At 40.1% G+C, this 27469-nt stretch overlaps 2 protein-coding genes and 9 non-coding genes across 11 annotated transcripts; 10 read left to right on the top strand and 1 right to left on the bottom strand.

The window, feature by feature from the left end:
- Nucleotides 1-854: 854 nt before the first annotated feature.
- Nucleotides 855-2264, bottom strand: LOC140238292 (uncharacterized). Its single transcript, XM_072318228.1, has one exon. The coding sequence runs from the start codon at nt 2262-2264 to the stop codon at nt 855-857; it is 1410 nt and encodes a 469-aa protein (XP_072174329.1).
- Nucleotides 2265-4844: 2580 nt separating this feature from the next.
- LOC140238291 (E3 ubiquitin-protein ligase DCST1-like) lies at nt 4845-26572 on the top strand. The gene is made up of 12 exons (XM_072318227.1): nt 4845-5067; nt 5509-5652; nt 6235-6356; nt 7037-7191; nt 8018-8117; nt 8569-8664; nt 9132-9258; nt 9788-9904; nt 10520-10662; nt 11267-11380; nt 24707-24892; nt 25530-26572. Exons 1-12 carry the CDS (start codon nt 4845-4847, stop codon nt 25599-25601), a joined length of 1599 nt encoding a protein of 532 aa, XP_072174328.1. The 3' UTR covers nt 25602-26572.
- Nucleotides 11564-11680, top strand: LOC140238387 (U5 spliceosomal RNA). The gene has a single exon (XR_011901897.1). It is a non-coding gene; the product is annotated as a U5 spliceosomal RNA (small nuclear RNA).
- LOC140238397 (U5 spliceosomal RNA) lies at nt 12637-12751 on the top strand. Its single transcript, XR_011901906.1, has one exon. It is a non-coding gene; the product is annotated as a U5 spliceosomal RNA (small nuclear RNA).
- Nucleotides 13986-14102, top strand: LOC140238386 (U5 spliceosomal RNA). Its single transcript, XR_011901896.1, has one exon. It is a non-coding gene; the product is annotated as a U5 spliceosomal RNA (small nuclear RNA).
- Nucleotides 15373-15487, top strand: LOC140238383 (U5 spliceosomal RNA). The gene has a single exon (XR_011901893.1). It is a non-coding gene; the product is annotated as a U5 spliceosomal RNA (small nuclear RNA).
- LOC140238398 (U5 spliceosomal RNA) lies at nt 18931-19045 on the top strand. The gene has a single exon (XR_011901907.1). It is a non-coding gene; the product is annotated as a U5 spliceosomal RNA (small nuclear RNA).
- Nucleotides 20063-20179, top strand: LOC140238384 (U5 spliceosomal RNA). The gene has a single exon (XR_011901894.1). It is a non-coding gene; the product is annotated as a U5 spliceosomal RNA (small nuclear RNA).
- LOC140238381 (U5 spliceosomal RNA) lies at nt 21553-21667 on the top strand. The gene has a single exon (XR_011901891.1). It is a non-coding gene; the product is annotated as a U5 spliceosomal RNA (small nuclear RNA).
- On the top strand, nt 22762-22876 carry LOC140238382 (U5 spliceosomal RNA). The gene has a single exon (XR_011901892.1). It is a non-coding gene; the product is annotated as a U5 spliceosomal RNA (small nuclear RNA).
- LOC140238385 (U5 spliceosomal RNA) lies at nt 24201-24315 on the top strand. The gene has a single exon (XR_011901895.1). It is a non-coding gene; the product is annotated as a U5 spliceosomal RNA (small nuclear RNA).
- Nucleotides 26573-27469: the final 897 nt, after the last annotated feature.

Here is a 27469-nt window from a genome sequence, read left to right as displayed (position 1 = left end):
GCAAACAGAGAGTGAAACATAATTTATTTTCGGATAAATTCTCTATCGCTGATAGTATGATTATTGTTTGTCACTTTGTTTGTTTGTTTGTTTATTTGTTTATTTGTTTGTTTATAGGTCCAGTTGCGAACATCGTTGCCAACGCACAGGAATCGGCTCGCTCTATCGCCTGCACAGCTGCACTCAGTTTTAATCACAGCAAAGAAATATTCGACTTGCTGCACAAACCATTTACTAATGCGTTCAAAAACCTCGAGGTAAGCTCTGCTTCCATGCACTCACAGACAATGTTACACAGTTGAGAGTCTGCATGCATTCTAAATCAACCTGCGTTGTATGTTGCTTCTATAGTCAACTCATTTACTTGCAATTCTATTATATTTCCTAGTCAAAGGCAATGATTTAGAATATATGGCACGATGGACCACTTTACAGCTTACCACAAATGGGTATTTTTTTGTGTAGACTACAGCGATACGAAAAAGAATCTTTGCTTTCCCCTTTCACTCTATCTAACATCCTCAATTTGTTAAGTTTTCCAGAAACAAAGAGGGACACATTTACAGGTTCAGGTGCTATCGTTACAATATAACTTCCTGGATAGGAAGGGTAGTTAACGTTCCCGTGCTATTCTTGTATTTGGTACAAATGCTATAAATTTAAGTAAAACTTTTGAGCCATCCTTTGTTACATTAACCCTAGTCTGGAAAACATATGACTTTGGTTCATCACTTTACGCGTTTCAGCCCAGAAAGTGCTCCAAAGCAAACTCTTTCTTCTTTTAGCTTGCAGCTGACAATAATGTACGAGTATTAAATGTTTGGATCATGGAGTCGGTCGAAATTGGCAAGTGCCTACTTTGCTCGCATGCGCTGTATGCATGGTATAGGTTCCGGGATGTCGGTGAAACGGCGTAGTATGATGCTCTTGACGACTCTCCTGAAAACGGGTATGGTACGTGCATAGATGAGAGGGTTGAGGCAACTGTTTAATGTGGTGATGACGGAAGCCCACGGGATGAATGGGTCGCTGGTATTGATGAACGTTGCCAAGGTGATTGGCAGGAAACAGAGGAAGAATGCGAGCACAATGAGAGCCATCTTCTTGGTCAGTTTAACATCTTGTTTATTCAACGCAAGCAACTTCCTTTTTGTAGACTGCGGTGTCTTTTCCTGTAAAGATTTTTCGGTAGGGGATGAGGCTGGGACGACCACTGTCTCGTTAAATGACGCTGGTTTGTCTTTCAGTGCACACTTATCATCTATACTGGACTTTTCCTCCTTTCCCTGATCAGCAACAGCAGTAGCACCGGCTCTTGTTGCAGAATCGTTAGGTTCTAAAGTAGTTGTGTCAAGAACGTCGGATTCGGGCTGAACTATTATAGAAGGTAGTCTATTATCCTGTGTGATGCTCGGGCTTTGGATATCTTTTAATTCGTTACCTTGGTAACGCATTGAATCAAGGGTCATTGTGCTTGTTGCCCTTGAAATAGGATTTGAATGGGACTGTCGATCATCTCCTGAACGTTGGGCACCAATACTAGCAGCCCCCTTTTTCACCGATTCCATTTTCTTGTTATGTCTTGTTACGAAAATAAAGATACGGATGTAAATAGCAACAATCACGACAGCCAAAGGAGCAGCAACACCGAGACCAGCTATCAGCCCGTTGATTTCGGCGTTGCGTGGGTTCGAAGTGTCCTGTGTGCACGTCTTGTACTTCTCTGAGTAGCCAAGCCGGCCGATTCCGGCGATGCTCGGGATGTTGCTGAGAAGAAACGGATACATCCAAGAAATCGCTATCATGATGATGATGTTCCTCCTTGTGTAAAGCTTCTGGAACTTGGCGGTAGATTGCGACAGCAGATACCAACGGTTGTAAGCGATGAGAGCTAGAGTCATCATGCTGGATCCAAGGCATGAAAGGATGATACCACTGACCGCGGCGCAGACCCAATGTGGAAGGGGCCACCCGTCCCTGCTCACAAGGGACACCATGTTGAACGGAAGACACAGCGTCGTCACGAAGTCCGCGCAGGCGAGGTTGAGGACAAACCAGTACGTTGGCGATCGCAGGCGGCGGGAAAGCACGACTGCGAGAATGACTAGGGCATTTCCGGGTGCACCAATGAGGACCACGAACCCGGCTATGATGGCGATAATGATACGCTGCGGGTAATCCTCAAAGACAAAGACGCGAGTCCCTGGATAAGTCTCGTTAGACCCTTGGCCGGTGACAAATAGCGTGGCTGGCGTTGTATCCATGCTCGTCAGAAATTGCGTACGTGCCCTACCAAACAAGGTGGTATAGATCGAAGAAGTTAATGGGATTTTGGGGGGGAGGGGGTGGGGAGGTCAATTAGTCGAGGAAATTTTCATCAGCGAAAGACGATTCTGCATGAATTTATCTCCACAGGCGTCCACAGGTAACCCAGGATGTTTCACAAACTAAGCAACCAATATCCTCCCCTCACACGCACACGTATTAACATCATTTTCTAATGCGTTTTGTTTTTCGACGCAAAGCGATTCGTGCAACAATAGCTGAAGAAAGCGAATGCCCATTGAAATACCGATTGACCCTGAAGAAAAAAAAGTCACGGGCGATTGTCCTGCTATTGCGTCCTAGACCAGCCAAATGATGTAAAAGTAAAGGATGAACTAGCCCTCATAATCTTCATATTCGCAGACTTATACATACTCTTGACCTGAACATTGTTCAATTATGCACTCTCGGTTCGACGCTACGTGTAAGCCATACAATCACCAATTGTCACAATAGACAAGAGATGTTTTGCTAAAATTTTGCAGTATTCTGTGAAAATCGAGGTCATGTTAACACAAATTTACACTATCGAGAACTGTTCGCACCGCATGTATACACAAAGGTAATGCAAAGAGTTAATCCTTATCTGTGTGCAATAATTCAATACTCACCACCCGAGTTAGAAGATGAATGTAAGAATGACATTGGTAATAATAGCTTCATGGCAGCTTTCAACATCACATGTATCAAAATATTCGACAGTGGGGGTATTCTGCAATTCAGCTTAGCCCATTATGCAAAGAATGGCTTCTGCGCTTTATTTTGCTTTCACAGTTCGCTGCGGCATGCAAATATGGCGGTCCTCTATTCAAGGTCGCCTGTCAGAGAGCTGATTCATCTGCCTAGATCTTTTCACACTCAGGCTAAATATCAATCTTTACTTCCTCTTTGGTCATGTTGATGCGATTTGATCTAAACACACACATACAAATCGCCTGAGTCATATTTTTTATACGGACAAATATCATATTATATTATGTATGATGAATGCATCATTGTTCGTATCTACATTTTTTTTTGTGTGTGTGTTGGAAGTGTGTAATTATTTGTCCACTTTCGAGAGTCAGGTTATTGTTCAGACCTTCATATAAATCTTGAACTATGTATCCTTGCAATGTCCAGACTTACTTAAAAAGCTGCTGATGACAAGTCTTTCTTTATATCTGGGTGGGAGCGAAATTCTTCTGTATATCCTAAGCTTGGCTAGGATACGTTCCCCAATGTTAGGATATGTTCCCCACCAGTCAGTGACTGGTGGGGACGCTTGGCTAGGATACGTTCCCCAATTGAGGCTAGGATATGTTCCCCACCAGTCATTGATATACTTCGCGTATGGAACGAGTTCTTTCAGAATGTCACTGAACTGTTATTATATTTTTTCTCTTTGTTTGTTAGCTTGAAACCCAGTTAACTCTTCTTTCCCTCTAGACTAATTCAGTCAGATATATCATTATTTGTGCCAGTGGAATGTTGAGAAGCCATAGTTCTCCTGAGAAGTACATTACTGTTACTCACTACATAGAACAAAACAAACAGAAAGTTACATGACATACATACACTGAGATCAAGTCCATGTTACAAAGAAGAAAAACGGAATAGAAAGAGAAAGAACGGATAACTCACGTTCTGTTCCATACTGATTCAGTTTAAAACATTGTGTGTCAGGGAGAATGGCTGGCTTTGAGCTTGTGTGAAATTGAATCATGCTTCATATGGCTGCATCAATGTGGTCTATGAAGCATATAATGAGAGCATCCATGGCTGTGGTAACATACTTCGGCGCACGTACAATTGGTGAATGACACATGAAGACGACACAAAAAGTGTAATTGTTTACTTCTCTGGAAGTATCAGGTCCTACTTTTGATTGGGATAATCGCTATTCCTGTGAGCAAGAGGTCATGATAATATTGTCACTCAGCTCTGCGAATTCACGAGGTTAAGTCAAAGCTGATTACTCGTAAACTTATTACATACCATACGCAAAACATTTAGCAACGGCAGTAGGTGGCAAAATTGATTTTCAGTCGTCATACTGAAGGATTCTCTTTCCTTTTTAATGTAAATTTAATGCCTCAAGATCCACAGAGGCCAATAAGTTTTATTGCAATAAATCAGTGATCTTGCTGGACTTTGCTGATGTAGTTGAATACTATAAACTGAAGAGACCGTTTCAAACTTGGAACATTCTCTTCCTGCCACTTTCATTTATCAACGGTTCCAACACGTTAATCGACTCGTCATGTTTCATTTCAGGTCGCAATAACTCACTTCATTTCGACACCAAACACTGCATGTGTTTTGCCTTACCTTTGATGGTTCCTACACAATAATTATACAAAATAAAATAAACGAGTAATAAGATGATTGCAACAACATTGATGATAGGAATTATGACGACGACGACGACGACGACGACGATGATGATGATGATGATGATAAAATAATAACAGAGTATTAGACGGCACACTGCAATGAAAGAATATCTGCTTTCACACACGTGCCTCTGCGCAGCTAGAATGACATGTTATGACTTTGCTGAAATCACGTGTAATTTATTTTTTGGTCCATTTTCTTTCTCGCAGACGAACAATGGTGAGATAGAGCTCATCTCAAAGAGAGTTGAGCAACAATTTAACGGATTCCAGGCAGAACTCGAAAGCAACGTCCAAGGCCTGAGCGGCAACCAAGACTCGGACGACAAAGACAAGTATGCCAAGAAGATGGAATTCAAGTGCGAAAGTAAGCCACTTGCGGAAATATCCATGACAAGAATGAGAGTGTGAGGTCCATATGGATAAGTAGTTCATTTTGCTCCCCCCCCCCCCTCCCCGACTCCGATATATATAATACTTGCTGCTTTTCGAAGCTGGAAATGTGATATATCACTTGTTCTTTTTTCTCTGTCAGTTGGTATTTGTTAGTAATCGTGTATACCGTGTATATACGTCAGTTTGTTTGCTTGTTTATTTGCTGTTTGTTGTATTTTACTATTTGTGGTGTCATTGTTATTCTATTTAGATTTTTTATTGTAGAAATCCCATCTGGCCGATAAAAGGCATAAATACTCTTATCATGAATTGAAATATTTCAGGTGCTGCGTAAACCTCAAGCATAGAGGACCCTGATTCATTATCGAAAAGTGATTTTTTTTGTTTTGTTTAAATCTTTATCGTCCTTCAGTGATATTCACCAAGGCTGTGGACAAGTGTAAGGAGGTCTTCCGTAAGACCGAGCAGGACTGCTACAGAGCCATCAAGGTACCCGGGATAAAGCACGTCCTGTGTCTACCGCTTAAACTGACCATACTCTGCCACATCACACAAGGTGAGTCCAAACTTTCGTTGCTATGGTATCCTGGTGTTCCCATGAGAAAAACGATGGTGAAGATGATGATGACGATAATGATGACGACGACGACAACCATGATGATGATGATGATGATGATGATGATGATTATGACAATGACGACGATGATGATTATACTGTTTGGCTGGGAAGAAGCTAGGGAAATGAATATATTTATACTGCCATCATATCGTTGGAGATAAGAACGATGATAAAATCTGTACAGTGCTTATGGATACCTAAATCATGGATGATCTCGACTCAACTGATGAAAGACTTGAGAGAGCATTGACTTAAATTAATCGCAACTTCTCTTATTTAGCAAGATCTGCCAATAAGGCTGGTTGGCTAGTACTCTGGTAGCTACTGTTATCATGATTGAAAATCTTCAGGTAAAGGTGTTCGTGGCACGATAACATCTTTGATCATATACTTAATCTTCTTCTTTTTCTTTTTTTTTTTAAAAGCTGATGCAAATGTCATCGTCTGCAACATCAAATCCAAGATTTTGTTGCTGATTTTATGGCTGATTGACTTTCTTTGATTATGTCTTGGTTGCAGCACTTGACTTTCTCTGCGACTCGTCCCCAGTCAAAACGGACGGCTTGATGGCGACATATTACGAGACCAAGGATGCGCTCAGGTCGTTCTCAAAGAACTTCAAAGCGGACCTAAAATGGCAGGTAGATAAAGCTATAACACCATCATGGACTTTGTCAGTCTTAGAGATTCCATGTGATGCGTTTCATACGATTACAAATAAAAGTTTTTTGGTATTATCTCTTAGTTCATTTTAGGTTCATTCTACTCATGTAGATGTCTTTTGTATTATACTTTGCTTGTGAACCATTATGTTGCAATCAGTATCTGAAAGATATGTCTTCAAGAAAGGTTGTTAAAGGGATAGGGGAATAAACTAAACCCACCCATTACTATATCCATTCACTAATAATAGTATAAAAAATGAGCATATTTATTGCGATATGATGTCTTTGTGTGTAGTAAACAAGAGCACCAGAAATGCATAATCTACGTACGGGTGCAGTCATGCCATATCAGCACCCAAGTACAAGGGACATTTTGTAGAGTAAAACCCGTACATGATGGCAACGTTTTCCATCAATCTACCGAGAGACATTTTGAATTCGATGATGACTTTTATTTGCCTTGATACATCGCTCTGATTTCATTGTTGAGTCCCATAGTGACCAATGAACAGAACATGATGACACTAATTTCTTTCTCCGCAACGCGGCTTTTCTAAAAAGTATTACAGATGATGCGTCGGCTACAAACTGCCATAATGACGAAGCATCTTCAACGATCTCATGCAGACTGATTGTCGGTTGATCTTTTCCCCCAGGTGAAGCAGATGTTGTCGTTGGTCGAACGAGTGTCCGTGCAAGAGCTCCAGGCGGCAGTCAACCACGAGATCGAGCGAAAGAAGCTCTGGTTCGACCTCATCCTGGGAGTAACCAGAATGGTCTTATCAGTTACCTTCATCTTCGTCTTCAGAAGGTAAACATGGCAACCACCAAATTACTTGCCATGAGTGCATTGAAGACTTTTTTAATGCTGTTGAATGGAAAATAAATTGAACAGGCCTCTCTTTTTGTTGTTCCTCCTCTCTTTATTCTGTTGCTCATGCCTTCCTCCGTCGTTTACTACTATTCCTCCTCTCCTTTCTTTCCTTCGTACATTAATTAATTTACTAAACAGTTCAGCCTCCACTCAATTACTCCCACTGTGATGTTTGTTTATTTTCCCTTCATTTCACGCTATGTCGATTCTTCTGTCATTCTAGTACTATTTTCCCTTTTCCTCGACTGTCCTTCCTTCTGTACCTCTATACACTGTTCATATACATACCTCCTTCCTTCTAGTGTATTTTTTCTTTGCCCTTGTTCGAGGGATTTTATTTCATTTCGTATTTTTAGATTTCGGTGTAAATCTTCTCATTATGTATTATTCCATCGTGTATCCTGTTCCCATTTATGCTACTGCTCAACGTTCTTCCATATTTTATTCTGCATTTGTTAAGATTTCCCTTCGGCATGTGTAAACAGCAGATTCTCCCTGACTAAATATTCGATTTATTAGTGGAAAAATGAGCAAAGAAAATGGGATTCCATATAAATATTCGATTAGCAGAACTCTCATGAGGTCATCATAATGGCCTCTACATTAAGTAAATAACTTCATATCCCAACCTTGGTCAAACAGGCTTTAAGCAAATCCATTTGTGAATATAGATTTTTTTTTTTTTTAATGACGAATTGGTAGTGAACAGCAGTTATTAATCATCTCGTTTGTTTCTGTTCTTTCTTTCTTTCTTGCTGGCCAGTGCGTTCGTCTACAACAATAGGTACCTACGAGAAATCAGATTCGACAATGTGTATATGACGTCATACTTCATGAAAATAGAGCGCAGACGAAAGAGACATGTGAGTTTCACCACGAGACAAATGGTGCACTGTTCGTATAACGACACGATTTCAAATAAGCGTTGTGTCAACCGCCATACAACTATGAACTATGATGTAATTGTCACTGATATCTAAAGTGAAATAATCTTACATGTCCTTATCCAACAGAATGCGTTTTGAACATTAACTGGTGTTGTGTCACGAGAAAAAAAAAAATGCACGAATTAGAGTATACAACAGGATGAATGAGAGTCGCATGAATATGATCACTTTTCCTCTTCATTGTTGATTCTTACTCTGCTTTGTGTGTGTTTATTTGTTTGTTTATATGTATGTGTGCGTGCGTGTGTGTGTGTGTGTGTGTGTGTGTGTGCTAGAAACGGTACAGTCCGTTTCCCCCGTAGCCGAAATCCTTAAGAGAATGATTGGCTATAGATACTCAAATCGGTTCCTTTTCACGATATCACAGGGTCGGAGAACTCTACTGCCGCTGAGGAAATCTGAAGAAATGGAGCTCGTTGAACCTTTCGACTGTTCGCTTCAGAAGAACGAGAAAAGAAAACTTGTAAGAACTTTTTTTCAACTCCTATGAATTCAAATCTTTAAAACAAAGTCAATTAAAAAATAATATCCAGAAACAAAAACGATTCACCTCATACAGAAAACTGATCATCGTAAATAATGAATACGTTGGCCTTTAAAATCAAGACAATTTGCGGCAGACGATTTGGATGATTATATTTGCTAATGAACAATAAAGACTTGGTATGATAGATGCTGTTTGGGACTTCTGAGATACTTGGATGCAAAATCTGCTAGCAATGTACATTTTGTTACTGTCTTTGTCTTGTGCCTTCGCCCAGTTTTTTTTTTCTTTTTCTTTTAAAGATTGGTTTCTACATTCACACATTTTGTTCTAGAAGATTGGTTTCTACATTCGCACATTTTATATTCTAGTGACAACGATTAACACTCCTCCTGGACTAACCAATTTTTCATGTTCTCAGTGCTTTTTATTTTCCACCAATCAAGATGAAGAGTACACTTCGACTGATGCCGCAGATTCTCGTCACTCTGTTCCTCATCACTTTCGATCACCTCTTCTACACTGCCCTCGATCTCATCCAACGACACAGTCGAGTAGATTTTAAATTTGCTGGTACGTCTTCATGGCATCTTGGGATGGGGAAAGGAAATTGAATATTGAAAGGGACTATCTCAAAGGTCACTTGCCTTGGACTTGAGATTTGATTTCTGAATACCAGCTTGAATGCTACCAAGACATGTTTATCGCTATAATACAGTGGCACGATACGCCTGGTACATGTCTCTTTGTTAGAAAGCTTCCTTTCCGATATGATAAGATTAACTGTTTACATGAAATAGAATAATACATCATGATAGACAAATCAACATGTAGCATACCATAACGTATCATATCATATCATATCATATCATATCATATCATATCATATCATATCATATCATATCATATCATGTCATACTCATATCATATCATATCATATATCATAATCATATATCATAACATAATTGTCATATCACATGACTAAATACATGTCTCTTGTCACCTTTTTGATTTAAAAAAAAACAAAACAAAAAGGAGAGTCCTCTGCTCGAAATAATCAAATATGTCTATTTTTTATGTTCTCTGATTGGTCAATTTTCAGGGCATCACGTGATACGTTTCGCAATACACGGAGAAGGCGCCGTGGCACAGGTGTTCCGAAAGGTCTTCCTGACTTTCAGCAGCGAACATCAGGTAGCGCGGGTCTCATCAAACAAACGTGAGTAAACCTATTACTGACGATCCCCTTTGGCATCCATGATAAATAAAGTCTGCCATGAAGGGGAAAAAAATGTTCCTGCCCCTCATTAACTCTTCACACATAGTATTTTGATAACATATGCAGGAAAAGTATCCATTTAAATTCTTGCTCGATGACAGTAAAATGAAATAGAAACATATTAGACGAAGCAATTGATTAGTTGAATAATTAATCAATACATTCATTACTCGCAATGTCAGCGTCTTCCCTTGTCTGGACAGCTCAATGAATGACGAAAATGAAAGTCCGAAAAGACTGTGTAGTAGTCTCTAAAATCTTGATTTTAAAACCAACACAGGCCTTGCCAGGTCTTGTCTCATTCTTTCCATTCCCATTGAGCTCAGTAAGAACTTGCCATGTCTTTTCCTTCTTTCTCTTCTTATACGTTTTCTTTTCCTTTTCCTCTGCTTCTTCTTTCAACATTGCTTCATCAACAACAACAAAAATGTAGATTGCATAATGATTTAACGTATCCAGCATTATTCTGGAAATGTGAGTGTAAGGACCATCTGAAACAAAAATTAGCCATATCTGTGCCGCTGAAAGTATCGCCTTACTTCTGCTATTTCACAGATTGCTTGCCACGACCAAACAAAGTAAAGGGAGCCACAAACTTGCTCATCATTGGTCTTTGGCTGACGGTGTGGGCGCTATTGTATTTTCAAGCCTATGGCCTGAGGATTCGAAGGGTTATCTGTTCCTTTTTCTATCCCAAGGTTTGTTTTTCTCCATTCACCCTGTACTTCCAGTAACTCTGTTGCGGTTTTGGCAACATAATGATAGTACAGTGCTTGTCACAGGAATGATTATTGCCTTCGCTACGATGGCGACTTTTGAACTCCTGCCATAAAATATATTTTCCTTTCACCAGACGTCTTTTTATAGCGCTATGTGATTACTTTATGTGGCGTTCTGCATAGAAAAAAGGTATAAGTATTACACGAGAAATGTGATAGTCACGTGACCAAGACGGCTTCCATGAACTCCTCCTGAAATGTCAATCTAAATGACTATGGACGTTCGAACGGTCACAACTTTTTCGGTATGTTGGACCCATTGATCTGCTTACCTGTATGACTGTTGTTAATTTCATTCGTAGCATTTCTTTTTTCCTGACACATGGTTTCTTGTCGGGGGCTTCTTGTCTCATAAACCGAATGAGGTGGCAATATGTTGCCAATTTAGCGATGTTTATATAGCGATATATTGGAAGATGCTTGGACTTTCTCTACACTCTTAAACTCAAGCCGTAGTCTTGTTGCAGTACTCAAGTCCATTTATGCAAGTCCAATCACATGTATTCTTGTTTCCATCCGTCAGAGAGAAAAGAAGAGGATCCTCTTCCTCTACAACGAGCACCTGAAAAGAAGGACGGGTTTTCTCAAGCAAGCTCGGCGGAAGGCTCGTCGTGCAGTGAAAGAGGGAAACCTTCTGGTAAGTTGCTGCAATTAGCTTTAAAAAAAAAAACCCCAGACAAGAATGGACACGTTGAAGCATTAGTAAATGACTATTCTCTAAAGTGAAAGTTCAGTGGGGACGTTTCGTCACGGCTATCTACCAAGACATCGATCATATATCATAAGCTTGAAATGATGTTTTCTGCTTGACGGAGCCTGTATCCGTTGGTCTCCTGCAATTCGCAGAAATCTTTCACCTTTTACGCAAGATTTCCGTGCAGAGAACTAAACAAACGGCAATTGCAATTCCTTACTGTCCTGTCTTTCATGGCAGCAGGGTTACGTTAAAGAGGAAGGGAAGAACAAAAAAAAAAAATCTTTGTTCAGGTTTCACTGCCAATTATTATTCCTCTTATGTCATTTGTTGTTGTCGTTCTTTTCGTTGTTATTGTTGTTGGGGTTGAACGACATACAATGAAGCACCGCTATAAGTATAAACAAGAAAGGCTATACACAACGGGCTATTTGTAAAAATCACATCAGCGATCACAGTTGAAATGACTATTTTCAGTCATTCTGCATACACGTGACGTCAAGAGATAATGATTCCAAAACTTGGAGAACGCTCAACCAAGATGTATGGTTGTATGATGATTCATCATTAGCGAGAGTAATGCCAACCTATACTAACTCTTCTCATATCTACCGAAGATAAACGTGGGGCATGCTGTCACTATAGTTTCTGATTAAATGTGCGACAACTCGAGAATCATTTCATGGCTTTGCCGTCCATTGTGAATTTTATGGATGTTTTGCTCTGAATCAAGTGGGCTGCTAAACTTCATTTTATCACTTCTTTCGACACTAGACCATAATATCGTGTACGTAGGCCTGAACGTGAGCTTTAGACCATCATGATCAAACATCTGCGTTCGTGACGCCGTCCGCCATTAGCCTTAGTCTCTATGTCATAATCATGAAGTGTTAGAGCCTGTCACTTTCCTTGTTCAGATCTCAGCAGATACGAATTCTTGCTAAGTCAGGAGAACCCCCATACACACACACACACACACACACACACACACACACACACACACACACACATACACCTACACACACAGGTCAGATATGTTTTCTGGTCACGCCTTTTGTAAATTGGTCTATTGTGATTGAGATAGTCGTCATTTGCAAGTCAAAAGACTTGATCCAGGCGTAAGATTTGGCTGCTGACGCATCAACCGTAGCATCAGTGTTTTAAGAAATAAAAAGTGTCTTCATCTCGATTCAGCAGTCATCCGTGGATTTCCTGCAACACGTATAAATCTTTCGCCTTTTACTAAAGATTTCCGTGCAGGAGATCAAACGAACGGAATCATCAATTTCTTTCAGGCCTGCCATTAGGTAGGCTAACTTGAAACATGCAAAGAAAGACTCTGGAAAGTTTCGAGATTCTAGTAAATGCTCTTTTGGGGAGTGGAAGTATATCGGGAAAAAAGGTTGCAATTCATTTGTGAGTTGATAACGTGTTTCTTCTTTGCGATTAAGGTGTCGTTTACCTGTGGGCGTCCTTAGATAATTAATAACCATAGGCTATTAAAACTGACACCATTTACACGTAGTTTCTAGCTATCATGATGATCTCGAATCCTAGACCACGCCTCAATCAAAGCGTATCATTGTCACCTGAAGAAAAAAAAATCGTTCAAAACTGTAATATGAATTGGATTAATGGAGGAATGACTCCTCATAGGTCTACCTACCAAGAGTTGTGCTGCACTGTAGCTACTATTTTCCAAGTGTGATTCCAAGAGTTTCCATTGTGATTGACTCATGAAACTGGAGTTTGTTTGTTTGTTGTTGTTGTTTTTTTTTTCAGTTTAACGTCGATCTTTTGATCTTTAGCCAAGCATTCCGTGGCATGTTTTATGTTTGAAATGCGGACAAACAGCACTCGACGCATTGGCGCACCCCTTACATAATCAATATCAATGTGATTCAAATGGTCATAAATTAAGTAACATGACTGCCTTTGCATTCAAATTTATAGATGTCTCTGCCTCTGACACATATAGTTACAAGCCATTCATATCACCTGCTTTTGTTTTTCTTGCTGAATGTTAAACATGTTGTTGCCAGGTTGGACGAGCCACGGGCACAAATGAAGGGCACAAAATTAATCTGACAAGCTTTGTGGTTTCCACTGATCGTCTTGAAAAGGGAAACATGCATGAAATAGACCAGCTATAGTGGCATAAATTAACATTTTATGCATGCCTTTCTTACAATGGATCTTCTTGACAACAATGAAAGCTTGCCCGAGGTTTACCCGACGCAGTAACAAATAATGCATGCCAAAATCAATTCCAAGTATTGTAAAGTGTTTCCTTTTTTTTTTTAGGTACAAGTTCATGAAACAGCTCGTTACTACATGTACATCAGGACTGAAGAAACATCCATTAATTTGAATATGTTAGTGAACCGGTGTATTGTAGTCTCTTTGTAAACCGTTTTCCCTTCTAGATCGTCCTTATTTGAATGTCAAAAGACTTTGTTCTCGTCGTATGTTTAGACTGTTTGATGCATCAACCGCAACTTCAGTGTTCTTAAAAAATAATAAGTATCCTCAACTCGTTCAAACGATTATCCGCGGATTCCCTGCAACACGCATAAATCTTTCGCCTTTTACTAAAGATTTCCGTGCAGGAGATCAAACGAACGGAATTATCAATTTCTTACAGCCCTGGCTATGATGCCAGGGCCCACATGAACCATGTAAAGAAAGACTTTGAAAATGTAACGAGAAGATCATCGTAGACTTAACGTTACGTGTCTCTTTCTTTCACTTAACAATTTAGGTATCTTTTCCTCTTCTTCATCCTCATTCCGGTATTTAATTTTCTCAGGTTTACTTGCCTATCCATATTTCTTATTTTTTTTTTAATGGGGGGAGGGGGGGGGGGTATTCATTTTAATTCTTTAAAGTTGTTGTGCTTACATTTTAGTTGTTGCTAGGTCGGGCAAACTCCTGGCACTGGCGAGACAAACCTCAAAGTTAATACTGACAGTCTTGGTAAATTATTCAAGTTCTTCTCAAGTTTCCTTGCCTATCCATATTTCTTTTTTTATTGGGGGGTATTCATTTTGATTCTTTGAAGTTGATGTGCTTACATTTTAGTTGTTGCTAGGTCGGGCAAACTCCTGACACTGGCGAGACAAACCCCAAAGTTGATACGGACAGTCTTGGTAAATTACATTGCATGTAAAGAAAATCTTAGTACAGTTTCATGAACACAATCATTAATCTCCCTTGCGGGTGGAGGTAAATAGGGATCGGGAGACACATTAAGATATAAGGAGTTCATGTAAAATATGTAAAGAATGACGTATATCAATAAAATGTCAAGAATAGATTTCACTACTGCTCATCTTCAAGAAACACCAAGGGCGAAGATCAGTGTTGCATACGATGGCCAAATTCCAAGTAGGAGGTTAGTAATCGCATGCCTCACGAAAGTTATCCAAAGTCTTATAAATAATGTCAAAAAGCATGCAATTATTCGTCCATTACTTTTCCACCGACATTTCGATGCAAACAACATGCACCATCGTACAATATCACATCTAATCAGTTTGCATGTGGTCCATGCGTGTAATTACTCAATTCAGTGTTAACTCTATAGATTTGGGGATGATTCTGCTTCAGAAACCTTTCGTAGAAAGCCATTCATTTCACCTGCATTGTTCTTTTGTTTATATTTTCATTGCTGGAGCTCGTTGGCATACATTAGTTCTTCCTATATAAACGGGCGAATCTCAAGCACAAGTCAGGAGACCCTCTGTGGAACCCTTCTTTTGTCTTGGTGGAAAAAAAAAAAAAACTTGCATGAAGAGTATATAACAATGATTTTGTAAATCTCATTTGCATGTCAATAGATTTGTCTGTATCGTACGTTGTGACTGTTTGACGCATAAACCACGACATCATTATTATTGGAAAAAGTAAGAGTCTTCGATCTCGCGGCACATGACATCCGTGGATTTCCTGCAACACGCATAAATCTTTCGCCTTTTACTAAAGATTTCCGTGCAGGAGATCGAACGAACGGTCTGAAGAATTTCTCAAACCCCTGCCTTTTGGCAGGGTCACATGAACCATGTAAAGAAAGGCTTTAAACACTGTCGCTAGTAGATCATCTTAGACCCCGTTTACAGTGCGAGGCTCGGCCGCGGCCGAGCCGCGGCCGAGCCCAGCCCCGCTTCAGTGTAAACGCGCAAAAGGCCAAATGCGAGGCCAAAATTGGCCTCGCATTTGGCCTCGCTCTGGAGGTGGTCTCGGCCGCGGACGAGCCGCGGCCGAGCCCTGCCTCTTCTTGGTGTAAACGCAAACTGGGCCAAATGCGCGGCCAATTGCGCGGCCAATTTTAGTCTGGCTTCCAAACCCTCTGCCTGTATCTTTCGCTATTCAGGATATTAACCCCCTCAACGTCGAAAACTAGTATAGTTTAAGGTGGTTTTGTCCTGCAAAGGATTTTTTCCTTCTGCAAAGGCCTTTGCCCGAACGGCGACTTCGTTGCCACGGAATTCATTTGGCAAAGGGTCTGAAAACCAGACAATACCAAATTGCGTTTGTTTACAAGCAGAGCGCCACTACGACAAACTATTGAAAGGTTTGAATCAAAAGCGCGGCAAAGGCCTTTGCCCGAACGGCGACTTCGTTGCCACGGAATTCATTTGGCAAAGGGTCTGAAAACCAGACAATACCAAATTGCGTTTGTTTACAAGCAGAGCGCCACTACGACAAACTATTGAAAGGTTTGAATCAAAAGCGCGGCCGAGCCCAGCAGTGTAAACGGACAAAATTGCGAGGCTCGGCCGCGCAATTGAGGCCGGCCGAGCAATTTTGTCCGTTTAAAGCAGTTACTAGTACTAGAAATGTTCATATACATATTTGTGAGTATTGAAGTTTTTTTGGGTTTTTTTCCATCTCTGTCCATCCCTACAAAACACAATAGATCTTTCTTTTACTTTCTTTTACTAAAGATTTCTGCGCAGGTAATCAACCGGACGTTCAGAACACTCCTTCTCACAGCCCTACCTTTTGGCAGGGTTACATGAACCATGATAAAGAATGTAGTAAGGCCTATGAAAATGACGTAAAGACGTTATAGTACATTAATACCATAATAGATGCGTATCAAATTTCAGCAATTATTGTCATTACAACAGATCTCTCATTGTTCGTCTTTCCCTTCTTCATTTCATTCTCATCATCTCCAACATCCTCCTTTTGTACTTTGTTTTGGTTTGCTTGTTTGTTTGTTTGTTTTTGTTTGTGTGTGTGTGTTTGTTTTGGTTGTTGTTGTTGTTGTTGTTTGTTTGTTTTTTTGTTTTTTTTTTGGGGGGGGGGGGTATCTGGATAATCTTAAACCAGAAATGATGATTACTATTCAAGAGCGTGTGTCCGTCGCCTTTATTGTTCGTTCGATGTATCGTTTGCGTTAAAACTTTCCATCCACCGTTAAATTGCGATAGCAATTTGCACGATGCTGTCTATGTAATAATTCTGCATTAGCCAAAAACATGATTATGGGCTCATTGCTTCCCACTCTACCAAAACGTATTGTTGTGTGGTGGATCATTAACGTTGGTAATACAAATTAAAGTTAGCAAGACTCCTCCGATAACATCGCCAGACCTGTGCTGCATTTTATCGCTAATATTCTCAGAATGCATCATAGTTAAAGTATGGTGAACGAGACATTAAAATCAAGAAAATCATATAAAAGAAGGTGTCAAAGCAGAGGGAAATGTCTCCTAAAACAGATTGTTAATGATACATATTAAAAGATATTCGCGCGAATGAGAAATCGCGAGTTAAAACTGACTGATTTGCTTCACCGATATTCGCTCCGGAACAGCCGCCTTTTTCGGGCCCTAAAATATGACGTCACGAAATGAACAAAACCCTTTACGAGTGCAGCGGGACATCGAGGCCGCCATTCATAAAGCATGTATTTCTTGGTAAGTGGATGCAATATTTGGCCTGTCTTTAGTCGCATCTGCTTTCTCGGCTGAGACATTAAAGGCATAATTTACCATTTGCAGATGAAACAAAAACCCAACATTAGTGCTTTAAAATAGTTCTAAAATGTGAGTTAGGGATAGAAACAACCACTGTAAAAATTTGAATTCGTATAATTGATGTTAAGTGTTGTTAAATACACAAAATGTGAATGTGAACAATAGTTGTAATAAGAATGCTTCCAGACTAAACCGTATACAGTTATGGTTTATTGAGAAAAATGCTGATATCTCCTCATATTTTAGGCTTTATTGCAAAAATTTTGTATGGTAGGATGTTTTGTGATACAACAGACCTACACATATGCATCAAATGTGATATCTTGAACATTTTTGAAATCACTGCTCCCAAAGGTAAACTGGACCTTTAAAACGTCAAATTTTTACTTTATATTGTACGGAAAGACTTTGAGTTTGACATCGGGAGTGAATTGAGTGATGACAGTGACAATAACACTGATATTGACAGCGGCAAAGTCAGGATTGTAAAAGAAGCGAGGGAGAGGCGACGAATATGGAAGGCCGCTGTGGACATAACTCGTTTGGGGCATACATGGAAACAGGCATACGTATGCAACTGCCTCTCCCTGCGTATGCCCCAAACGAACCACGTCCGCAACGGCCCTCCATAGACGGAGCTCACTGTGTGGATGGAGTGCGTAGCACAGCGCACATTTCGTGACGTCATAATTTTGGTCACCAAAATTTTGCCGTCAGGGCGGGTTCAGGTGGTCTAAAAAGGGTCTCAAAACACCATCTCTCCATCGTTCTGGAGATGTTTTTACAATCTGAAAGCTAGTTATTCATATTCCTAGAGACTTGAGCTTTTCAGAAATGTATAAATTACCTTGTTTATGAATATCATCCTTTTTTTTCTCGTTCACCATACTTTAAGCATGTACCTACTGCTTAGTTGTTGCGATTTCGGGCGAACACCACTAATATGCACAGGTTGAGGTCTGGCAAGCTTCGCGGTTTCCATGGGTGTCTTTTCTCAAGGAAACACGCATTAAATTTTAACACCAGTGCAGACCAGACAGCTATAACTTAAGCCAGTTTACAGTTAGCACTAGTCTGCAATGACCTCTCCAACCACAGACTTTGCAAATCATGGAATAGTCTTCAAGAAGAGCAGTTGAAAACAACCATGCTGGAAGTGGTAATTTACATGTCAGTGCTGCATGAATGGCTGTTGTTAATGTTGCTGAAAAGAATCCATATTCACCTGTAAATACCAATCTGCACCTGGTTCATTTATAGCACAGTTGTCATGAAGCTCTATATCCAGGTTTTGAATACCTCAGTTGCAAATCCATTTCAAGAGAAGGTCTGCAATGACCTTTATCTGCACATGCTCAGATTGGAACTGTGAACTGGTTTATTGTCTCCTCCTAATTTAAATATCAAAAGACGAGTTCTCGTGGTAAGTTGGGACTGTTTGTCGCATCAACCGTGACATCTGTTCTCTTAGAAAATGTTAAGTTTCTTCATCTCGATTTAGCAGTCATCCGTGGATTTCCTGCAACACGTATAAATCTTTCGCCTTTTACTAAAGATTTCCGTGCAGGAGATCAAACGAACGGAGTCATCAATTTCTTTCAGGCCTGCCATTAGGTAGGCTTACTTGAACCATGCAAAGAAAGACCCTGGAAAGTTTCGAGATTCTAGTAAATGCTCTTTCGGGGAGTGGAAGTATATCGGGGAAACACAGGTTGCAATTCATTTGTGATTTGATGATAATATATAATATAACGTGTTTCTTCTTCGGGATTAAGGTGTCGTTTACCTGTGGCCGTCCTTAGACGTTAGACGATTGATAAACATAGGCTATTAAAACTGATACCATTTACACGTAGTTTCTAGGGCTATACTAGAGATGATGATCTCGAAACCTAGACCACGCCTCGATCAAAGCGTATCATTGTCACCTGAAAAAAAGAAAAATTCGTTCAAAACTGTAACAGGAATGACTCCTCATAGACATGTCATATAGGCCTACCTACCAAGAGTTGTGCTGCACTGTAGCTACTATTTTCCAAGTGAGCGAGGGCTATCCATTGTGATTGACTCATGAAACTGGAGTTTGTTTGTTTGTTTGTTTTTTTCAGTTTAACGTCGATCTGTTGATCTTTAGCCAAGCATTCCGTGGCATATTTTATGTTTGAAATGCTGACAAACAGCACTCGACGCATTAGAGCACCCCTTACATAATCAATATCAATGTGATTGAAATGGTCACAAATTAAGTACCATGACTGCCTTTGCATTCAAATTTATAGAAGTCTCTGCCTCTGACACACATAGTTACAAGCCATTCATATCACCTGCTTTTGTTTTTCTTGCTGAATGTTAAACATGTTGTTGCTAGGTTAGACGAGCCACGGGCACAAATTAAGGGCAAAGAATTTATATAATCTGACAGGCTTTGTGGTTTCCACTGATTGTCTTCAAGTTGAAAAGGGAAACATGCATGAAATATGCATGTTAGTAAACCGGTGTATTGTAGTCTCTTTGTAAACCGTTTTCCCTTCTAGATCGTCCTTATTTGAATGTCGTATGTTTAGACTGTTTGATGCATCAACCGCAACTTCAGTGTTCTTAAAAAAATAATAAGTATCCTTAACTCGTTCAAACTATCATCCGCGGATTTCCTGCAACACGCATAAATCTTTCGCCTTTTACTAAAGATTTCCGTGCAGGGGATCAAACGAACGGAATCATCAATTTCTTACAGCCCTGGCTATGATGTCAGGGCCCACATGAACCATGTAAAGAAAGACTTTGAAAATGTCACAAGAAGATCATCGTAGACTTAACGTTACATGTCTCTTCCTTTCACTTAAACAGTGTTGTTATCTTCTACTCTTCTTCATCCTCATTTCGGTATTCAACTTTCTCAAGTTTCCTTGCCTATCCATGGGGGGGGGGGGGGAGGGGTTGTATTCTTTTCATTTCCCTAAAGTATCTGTGCTTACATTTAATTGTTGCTGGGTCAGGCAAACTACTGGCACAGGCGAGACAAACCGCAAAGTTAATACGGACAGTCTTGGTAAGGGAAGTGTGAATAGAGAATGCCATGCCTTTTCAAACCGGTCTATTGTTCTAGTAGTAGATTGATCGGGAGACACATTAAGATAGTAACCAGCAAAACGCGTTCCTCCGTTTCCATAAGGAATTATTGTATAATATAATGTCCAGAATGACGTATATTAATAAAATGTTAAGAATAGATTTCACTATTGCTCATCATCACCATACATCTACGGAAGACCAATGTTGCATACGACAGCTAATTTTCAAGTAAGAGGTTAGTAATCGCATCCCTCATGAAAGTTATCCAAAGTCTTATAAATGCCACACAAGCATACAATACATCAATTAGGCCCCAGTCACATATAAACACGGATCCTTAAGGATGTACGCAGTGATCCGGGGAGATCCGGGGAGATCCGGGATAGTTTCGATAGACTGTACACACGGTATCAACACGGCAGCTACACGGATAAGGCCGGAAGAGCGCGACGTCTACACGGACAAACACGGTATCTACACGGATCAACACGGCAGCTACACAGCAGCCACACGGACCACCCCGGATTGCTTTGCGAACAGTAATCCTCGGATGACGCCGGATGTTTTTGACCTCAACATACGGATCTCTCCCCTGGTCCGGGGTGATGTCTGTGTGACTGGGGCATTACTTTTCCACAGACATTTCGATACAAACATGCAGCATCAGCGTACATATCTAATCAGTTTGCATGTGGTCCATGCGTAATTACTCAATTTAGGGATGCTTCTGCCCAGGCAAATAGTAAGCCATTCATTTCACCAGCTTTATTCTTTTTTTTTTTTCTGAAGCTCGTTTGCATACATTGGTTGTTATTATGGCGGGCGAACCTCTGGCACAAGTCAGGAAAGCCTCCGTGGAACCATCCTTTTTTCTTGGTGAAGGAAACTCGCATGAAGAGTAGTAAGCATGTCTTTGGAAAGCCGGTCTTTTCTTTCGTCCTCATTTGAATGTCAAAAGATTTGTCCGTATCGTATACGTTGCGACTGTTTGACGCATAAACCATGACATCATTATCATTAGAAAATGTAAAAGTCTTCGATCTCGATGCACACGCCATCCGTGGATTTCCTGCAACACGTATAAATCTTTCGCCTTTTACTAAAGATTTCCGTGCAGGAGATCAAACGAACGGAATCATCAATTTCTTACAGCCCTGGCTATGTCAGGGCACACATGAACCATGTAAAGAAAGACTTTGAAAATGTAACGAGAACATCATAGTAGATTTAACGTTACGTGTCTCTTTCTTTCACCTAACAATTTAGGTATCTTTTCCTCTTCTTCATCCTCATTCCGGTATTTAACTTTCTCAAGTTTCCTTGCCTATCCATATTTCTTTTTTTTTTATTGGGGGGGGGGGAGGTATTCATTTTAATTCTTTAAAGTTGTTGTGCTTACATTTTAGTTGTTGCTAGATTGGGCAAACTCCTGGCACTGGCGAGACAAACCTCAAAGTTAATACGGACAGTCTTGGTAAATTACATTGCATGTAAAGAAAATCTTAGTACAGTTTCATGAACACAATCATTAATCTCCCTTGCGGGTGGAGGTAAATAGGGATCGGGAGACATATTAAAATAATAGGAGTTCATGTATGAAGAATGACGTACATCGTATATCAATAAAATGTCAAGAATAGATTTCACTACTACTCATCTTCAAGAAACACCAAGGGCGAAGATCAGTGTTGCATACGATGGCTAAATTCCAAGTAGGAGGTTAGTAATCGCATGCCTCACGAAAGTTATCCAAAGTCTTAAAAATAATGTCACAAAAGCATGCAATTATTCGTCCATTACTTTTCCACATACATTTTGATACAAACAACATGCTGCATCAGCGTACACATCTTATCAGTTTGCATGTGGTCCATGCGTAATTATTCAATTCAATACTAACTATACTGTATTCAAATTTAGGGATGGTTCTGCCCAGACAACCTATGTAATAGTAAGCCATTCATTTCACCTGCTTTATTCTTCTTCTTTTTTCTGAAGCTCGTTTGCATACATTGGTTGTTATTATGGTGGGCGAACCTCTGGCACAAGTCAGGAAAGCCTCCGTGGAACCATTCTTTTGTCTTGGTGAAGGAAACTCGCATGAAGAGTAGTACGCATGTCTTTGGAAAACCGGTCTTTTCTTTCGTCCTCATTTGAATGTCAAAAGATTTGTCCGTATCGTATACGTTGCGACTGTTTGACGCATAAACCATGACATCATTATCATTAGAAAATGTAAAAGCCTTCGATCTCGAGGCACATGGCATCCGTGGATTTCCTGCAACACGCATAAATCTTTCGCCTTTTACTAAAGATTTCCGTGCAGGAGATCAAACGAACGGTCAGAACAATTTCTCACATCCCTGCCTTTTGGCAGGGTCACATGAACCATGTAAAGAAATGCTTTGAAAACTGTCGCTAGTATAGATCATCGTATGTTACGCGAAGACATCTCTTTTATTTCTAGTCATCATCAGAGTTGTCTTCTGCCTTCTCCTCCTCCTCCTCGTTCTTCTTTTTATCCCCATTTTCAACCTTCTCTCATTTCACTGCCTATACCATCGCAATGGGATTGGGGCTGAGAAGATATTCATGAAAATAGAGTAAAGCAGTTACTAAAAGTGCTCATGATAATGTATACATATTTTTTTTCCCGTGCTTTCAACTCGTCATATCATAAATTTGTATCGATGTTTTATTCGATCGAAGAGTATCGAAGAGTATCGAAGTTTTATTTGATCTGTGTCCAGATGTCACCTGTGGATTCCATAAAATACACACATATAGATCTTATTTATAGATCTGTCGCCTTTTACTAAATATTTCTGTGCAGGGAATCAATCGAAAGTTCTGAATAATCTATCACAGGTCTACCTTATGGCAGGGTTAAATGGCACAGGTAAAGAAAGGCTTAAAAAATGACGTAGAGACTTTATAGTACATTAATAATCCTCAGGCCTAAATGCGTATCTAATTTCAGCGGTTGTCGTTACAACAGATCTCTGATTGATCGTCTTTTCCTTCCTCCTATCCTTCTCATCACCGCCGACATCCTTTTTTCGTGATACATTTTCTGAAGTTTCTTTCTTTTTTTTTCTTTTTTTGGTGGGGGGGGGGGTTGAGAATCTTAAACCAGGAATGATGACATGCAACTATTCAAGAGCGTGTGTCCGTCGCCTGTAATGTACTGTTTGCATAAAGACCTTTCATCAAATAATTAATTACTATTACAATTTTGCATGATGCCGTCTATGTAACAATTCTGCATTGATGCAAAAACATAAGGACTCATTACTCCCCACTCTCCCAAAACGTGTTGCTGTGTGGTGGATCACTATAGTACGAATTAAAGTTGGCACGACTCCTCCGATAACATCGCCAGACCTGTGATGCATTTTATATCTAATTCTCAGAATGCATAGTCTCTTATAGTTAAGCATGTAGGACCCGATACTCACTGCTTAGTAGTTGCGATGTCGGGCGAACATTAATATGCACAGCTTTCGTGGTTTCCATGGATGTCTCTTTTTAAGGAAACAGGCATAAAGTTTTAACCGATTGCAGACCGATCTTTTGTTATTACCTCTTCCTCATTTGAATATCAATAGACGAGTTCTCGTGGTAAGTTGGGACTGTTTGTCGCATCAACCGTGACATGTGTTCTCTTAGAAAATGTTAAGTTTCTTCGATTCGAGCCAACGGTTATCCGTGAGTTCCTTGCAACACGCATAAATCTTTCGCCTTTTACTAAAGATTTCCGTGCAGGGAACTGAACGAACGGTATCTATAATTTCTCATAGCCCTGTCATTTAACAGACAGGGTTAGTTAGAAACTGCATAAAGACAGACAATACCTCACATTTCCTTCCTCAGGCTCATTATTTAAAATGTCCTCCCGTTTTTCTTCCACACTCTTTTGCTATCATCCTCTTTCCTTTTTCCTCTCCTTCATCTCCTTTATACTTTTTTCTTCTCTTCATTCTCTTTCGTCTCCTTAATCGTCTTTCTTCATCTCCATCAGCTCCTTCTTCTTTCTATCCGCCTCTTCTTTCTCCATCTTTAATCCTTCCCGATGACACGTTCTTCTCTCAAAAGATTCTGGATGTCACCTCGGGTGAACAAGCATTACCACAAAGCAAAAATCGTACAAATTCAATTCAGAAGCTGTATTCTGTTCATTGTTGTTCCTAATCGATACAATATCTAACAGAAAGAGATCGGCATCTTGGCAGAGCTACGCCATAGCTTCCCGCGGATGTGCGGCTGGTTGTATCGGCTGGGAATGGGGAAGAAGCGATGTCTTATCTGCGGGGAGGTGGAGAAGAGAGGAGCAAAGCACTGTCGGAACAGACGGTGTAAATTCATGTACTGTGCCGAGTGCTGGAAAGACGTTAAGGTCTGTACTCTTCACTCATGAAAATGTATTTGCCATCCATGATGATTGCTTGTCCTCGAATGTAATGTAGACAACCACCACCCCCCCCCCCCCTTCCTCTCCAAGATGCAATCATGCACTGTGTTTCATTTACGTTACAATATTGGGCCTACAAACTAAAGAAGGGAGGAAAAAAGGGCGGGGACTTTGCCCTGATGATCAAAGCTTGGACTCTACCCATGAAAGGCGATGATTTAACATCATAAGGAAGCAATTTCTTTATTCTTTAGTTTTGAACGTTGCCAATTACCGATAATGGTGATATATATAGACCTGTTAATTACCCTTTCATCTGTCGATACCATGACAACGTAACATTTGCACGTCAACAATGAGATACAATTACTTGACTTTAAGAAAACAAAAGGTTTCTTGTTCAGAATGATACATAAGCTTCTCAATATAAATGATTATAAATTGTAGTATAACAATGTATAAGATTAAAGTTTAGAAGTTCTGGCGCAACGCAGTGATTTCGATAAATGTAATGAAATGTAATACACTTTGTTGTCTTTGTAGACCAGTAGAGTGTCCACCCCGAGCACTGACGCGAAATAGCGGCTGACGGCGATATTTTGTCTTGTCCTCTGATTTACAGGGAAAATGCTACGCGTGTTCGTCCTTGTCTGACGTATCATCGGACGAATCGGCGTCCGAATGGGACACCTGATCATCATGGTTTTCTGGTCAGGCGAGGCTTTAGCCTTACGCTCCGAGATCGCATGACCACGAATCCTACCGCACTGTCGAAGCATCGGATGACTCACGCACGTGCCTCTTTACCTCTCATTTCCCTGAAAAGTGGAGGAGAAGGAGGAGGAGGAGAAGACGGAGGAGTTGAAGGAGGAAGAAGAGGAAGTAGAAGATGGAAAAAAGGAAAAACTACAAAGTATCTCATCGGAGTGGGCTACGTGAACACAAACATGAGAATTCGCACGAATTACACCAAGCAGGCCACGTAAAAAGCAGGAGGCACCAGCCACATGGTATATTGCCACACCCCCTAAATATCACTGACTACTGTGAGGAGTATCCAATTAACTCTTTCGTCACCACGGGCACACTGCTGAAAAAGATGTCTCTACGCAGTGGTCCTGGGAGGGGTATACGTTCTATGGAATGTGTAATATGGGATGTGCAATATGAAATAAGACTAACGAGTTCGTATCCATCGTATGTGTGAAAACAGATACCGGTCATACAGACAAACGCATGATAGTGTTTGTGCTCGTGTTTGTGCTCGTCACAACCGCTTTTACAAGAGTGTGTACATTATTTATTCAGTGGGACGCATGAATTATTATAAGCTATTCTTGAGGAGCCGCATAAAGAGTTCTAAGCACAACATACCAAAGTGTGATCACACAGCAATTCCTGAGTTGTTGGGTTACATGTGTACCCAGTACCAAATAAGTTTCGTATTGAAAAAAGAGTTGATGAATCACAATATTATATCATTTCTGATATCACCCGTTCTTCTCTGTTACCCCTTTAGAACTCATTCTTATCTTATGCCGTTCTCTCTCTCTTTCTCCGTCCCCCCTCCTTTATTTTTTCTCCCTCACATATTCTGTGTTGCTATCCTCTCTACTCTCCTTTCTTTGGAAAACAATTACAAGTAAACACACACACACACACACACACACATACACACAATTTGGACGTAATTTTTCTGCTCTCTTGGAATATGTACATGTACACGTATTAAGAATTAAATAAAAAGAAATATCTTTTATTTCATACTGGAAATACGACCATGACTTTGTATTACACTGTACTTATATCTTTTTCTTGTTATACTACGTTTTGATCTTCCCTGTGATTATCTAATCCCCTCCCCTCTCTGTCTTCCCCTCCAGTGTTTCCCCTGTATCTCTGCTCACCTCGCCAAACACTGATACCACCGTTTGCTCGTTTGCCGTCTTGTGGATTTGAGTGACAGCAGCAATATCAGGAGAACACATCGGTGAAAGTTTGAGGAAAATGGGACAATCCATTCAAAAGTTATGAATTTTTTTAAAGAATCTGTTCAGACACTGCTGGATGGGAACACTACTGCAGTTTGTGATGTCACATGCATAGAACGATATAAAGAAAATATAAAGAGAATTCCACAAAATGTCATTTTTAGGGAAAAAATACACATTCCCTCAATTTGTTGCTGACGTACGTTAAGTGCAATAATATTTCCCCTGCCTTCTGAAAGAGGAAAGTCGAGTGCTCTTTTATTGTGCAAGAAAAGTGAAAATACACTGTACATTGTATGTTGAATATTTTTTTTCTTAATATTTTGTGCACATCGGTGTATGCATGTGAGATCACAAGCTGTAGAAGTCTACTCATCTAGTGATGGCAGCACTGAAACGTCAAATATTCATAACTTTTCAAAACAGATTGTTTAATTTTCCTCAAATATTCACAACTTTTCAAAACAGATTGTTTAATTTTCCTCAAACTTTCACTGATGTTTCCTACTAATGTTGCTGCATTCACTCAATTCACATGTATATAAATGCAAACTTGTTCTTTAAATCATAC

This window comes from Diadema setosum, chromosome 14 (genome assembly GCF_964275005.1).
Source record: "Diadema setosum chromosome 14, eeDiaSeto1, whole genome shotgun sequence".
NCBI classification, from domain to species: Eukaryota; Metazoa; Echinodermata; class Echinoidea; order Diadematoida; family Diadematidae; genus Diadema; species Diadema setosum.
Note: the sequence above shows the minus strand (reverse complement) of the source record. Positions and strands in the feature narration are given on the sequence as shown.

Excerpts from the sequence above, each read along its gene's own strand:
- LOC140238292 (XM_072318228.1), bottom strand. The coding sequence starts at position 2,264 with ATGGATACAACGCCAGCCACGCTATTTGTCACCGGCCAAGGGTCTAAC.
- LOC140238291 (XM_072318227.1), top strand. The coding sequence starts at position 4,845 with ATGACATGTTATGACTTTGCTGAAATCACGTGTAATTTATTTTTTGGT. Across the intron at positions 9,905-10,519 it reads GCGGGTCTCATCAAACAAAC|ATTGCTTGCCACGACCAAAC; the intron begins GTGAGTAAACCT and ends GCTATTTCACAG. Across the intron at positions 10,663-11,266 it reads GTTCCTTTTTCTATCCCAAG|AGAGAAAAGAAGAGGATCCT; the intron begins GTTTGTTTTTCT and ends TCCATCCGTCAG.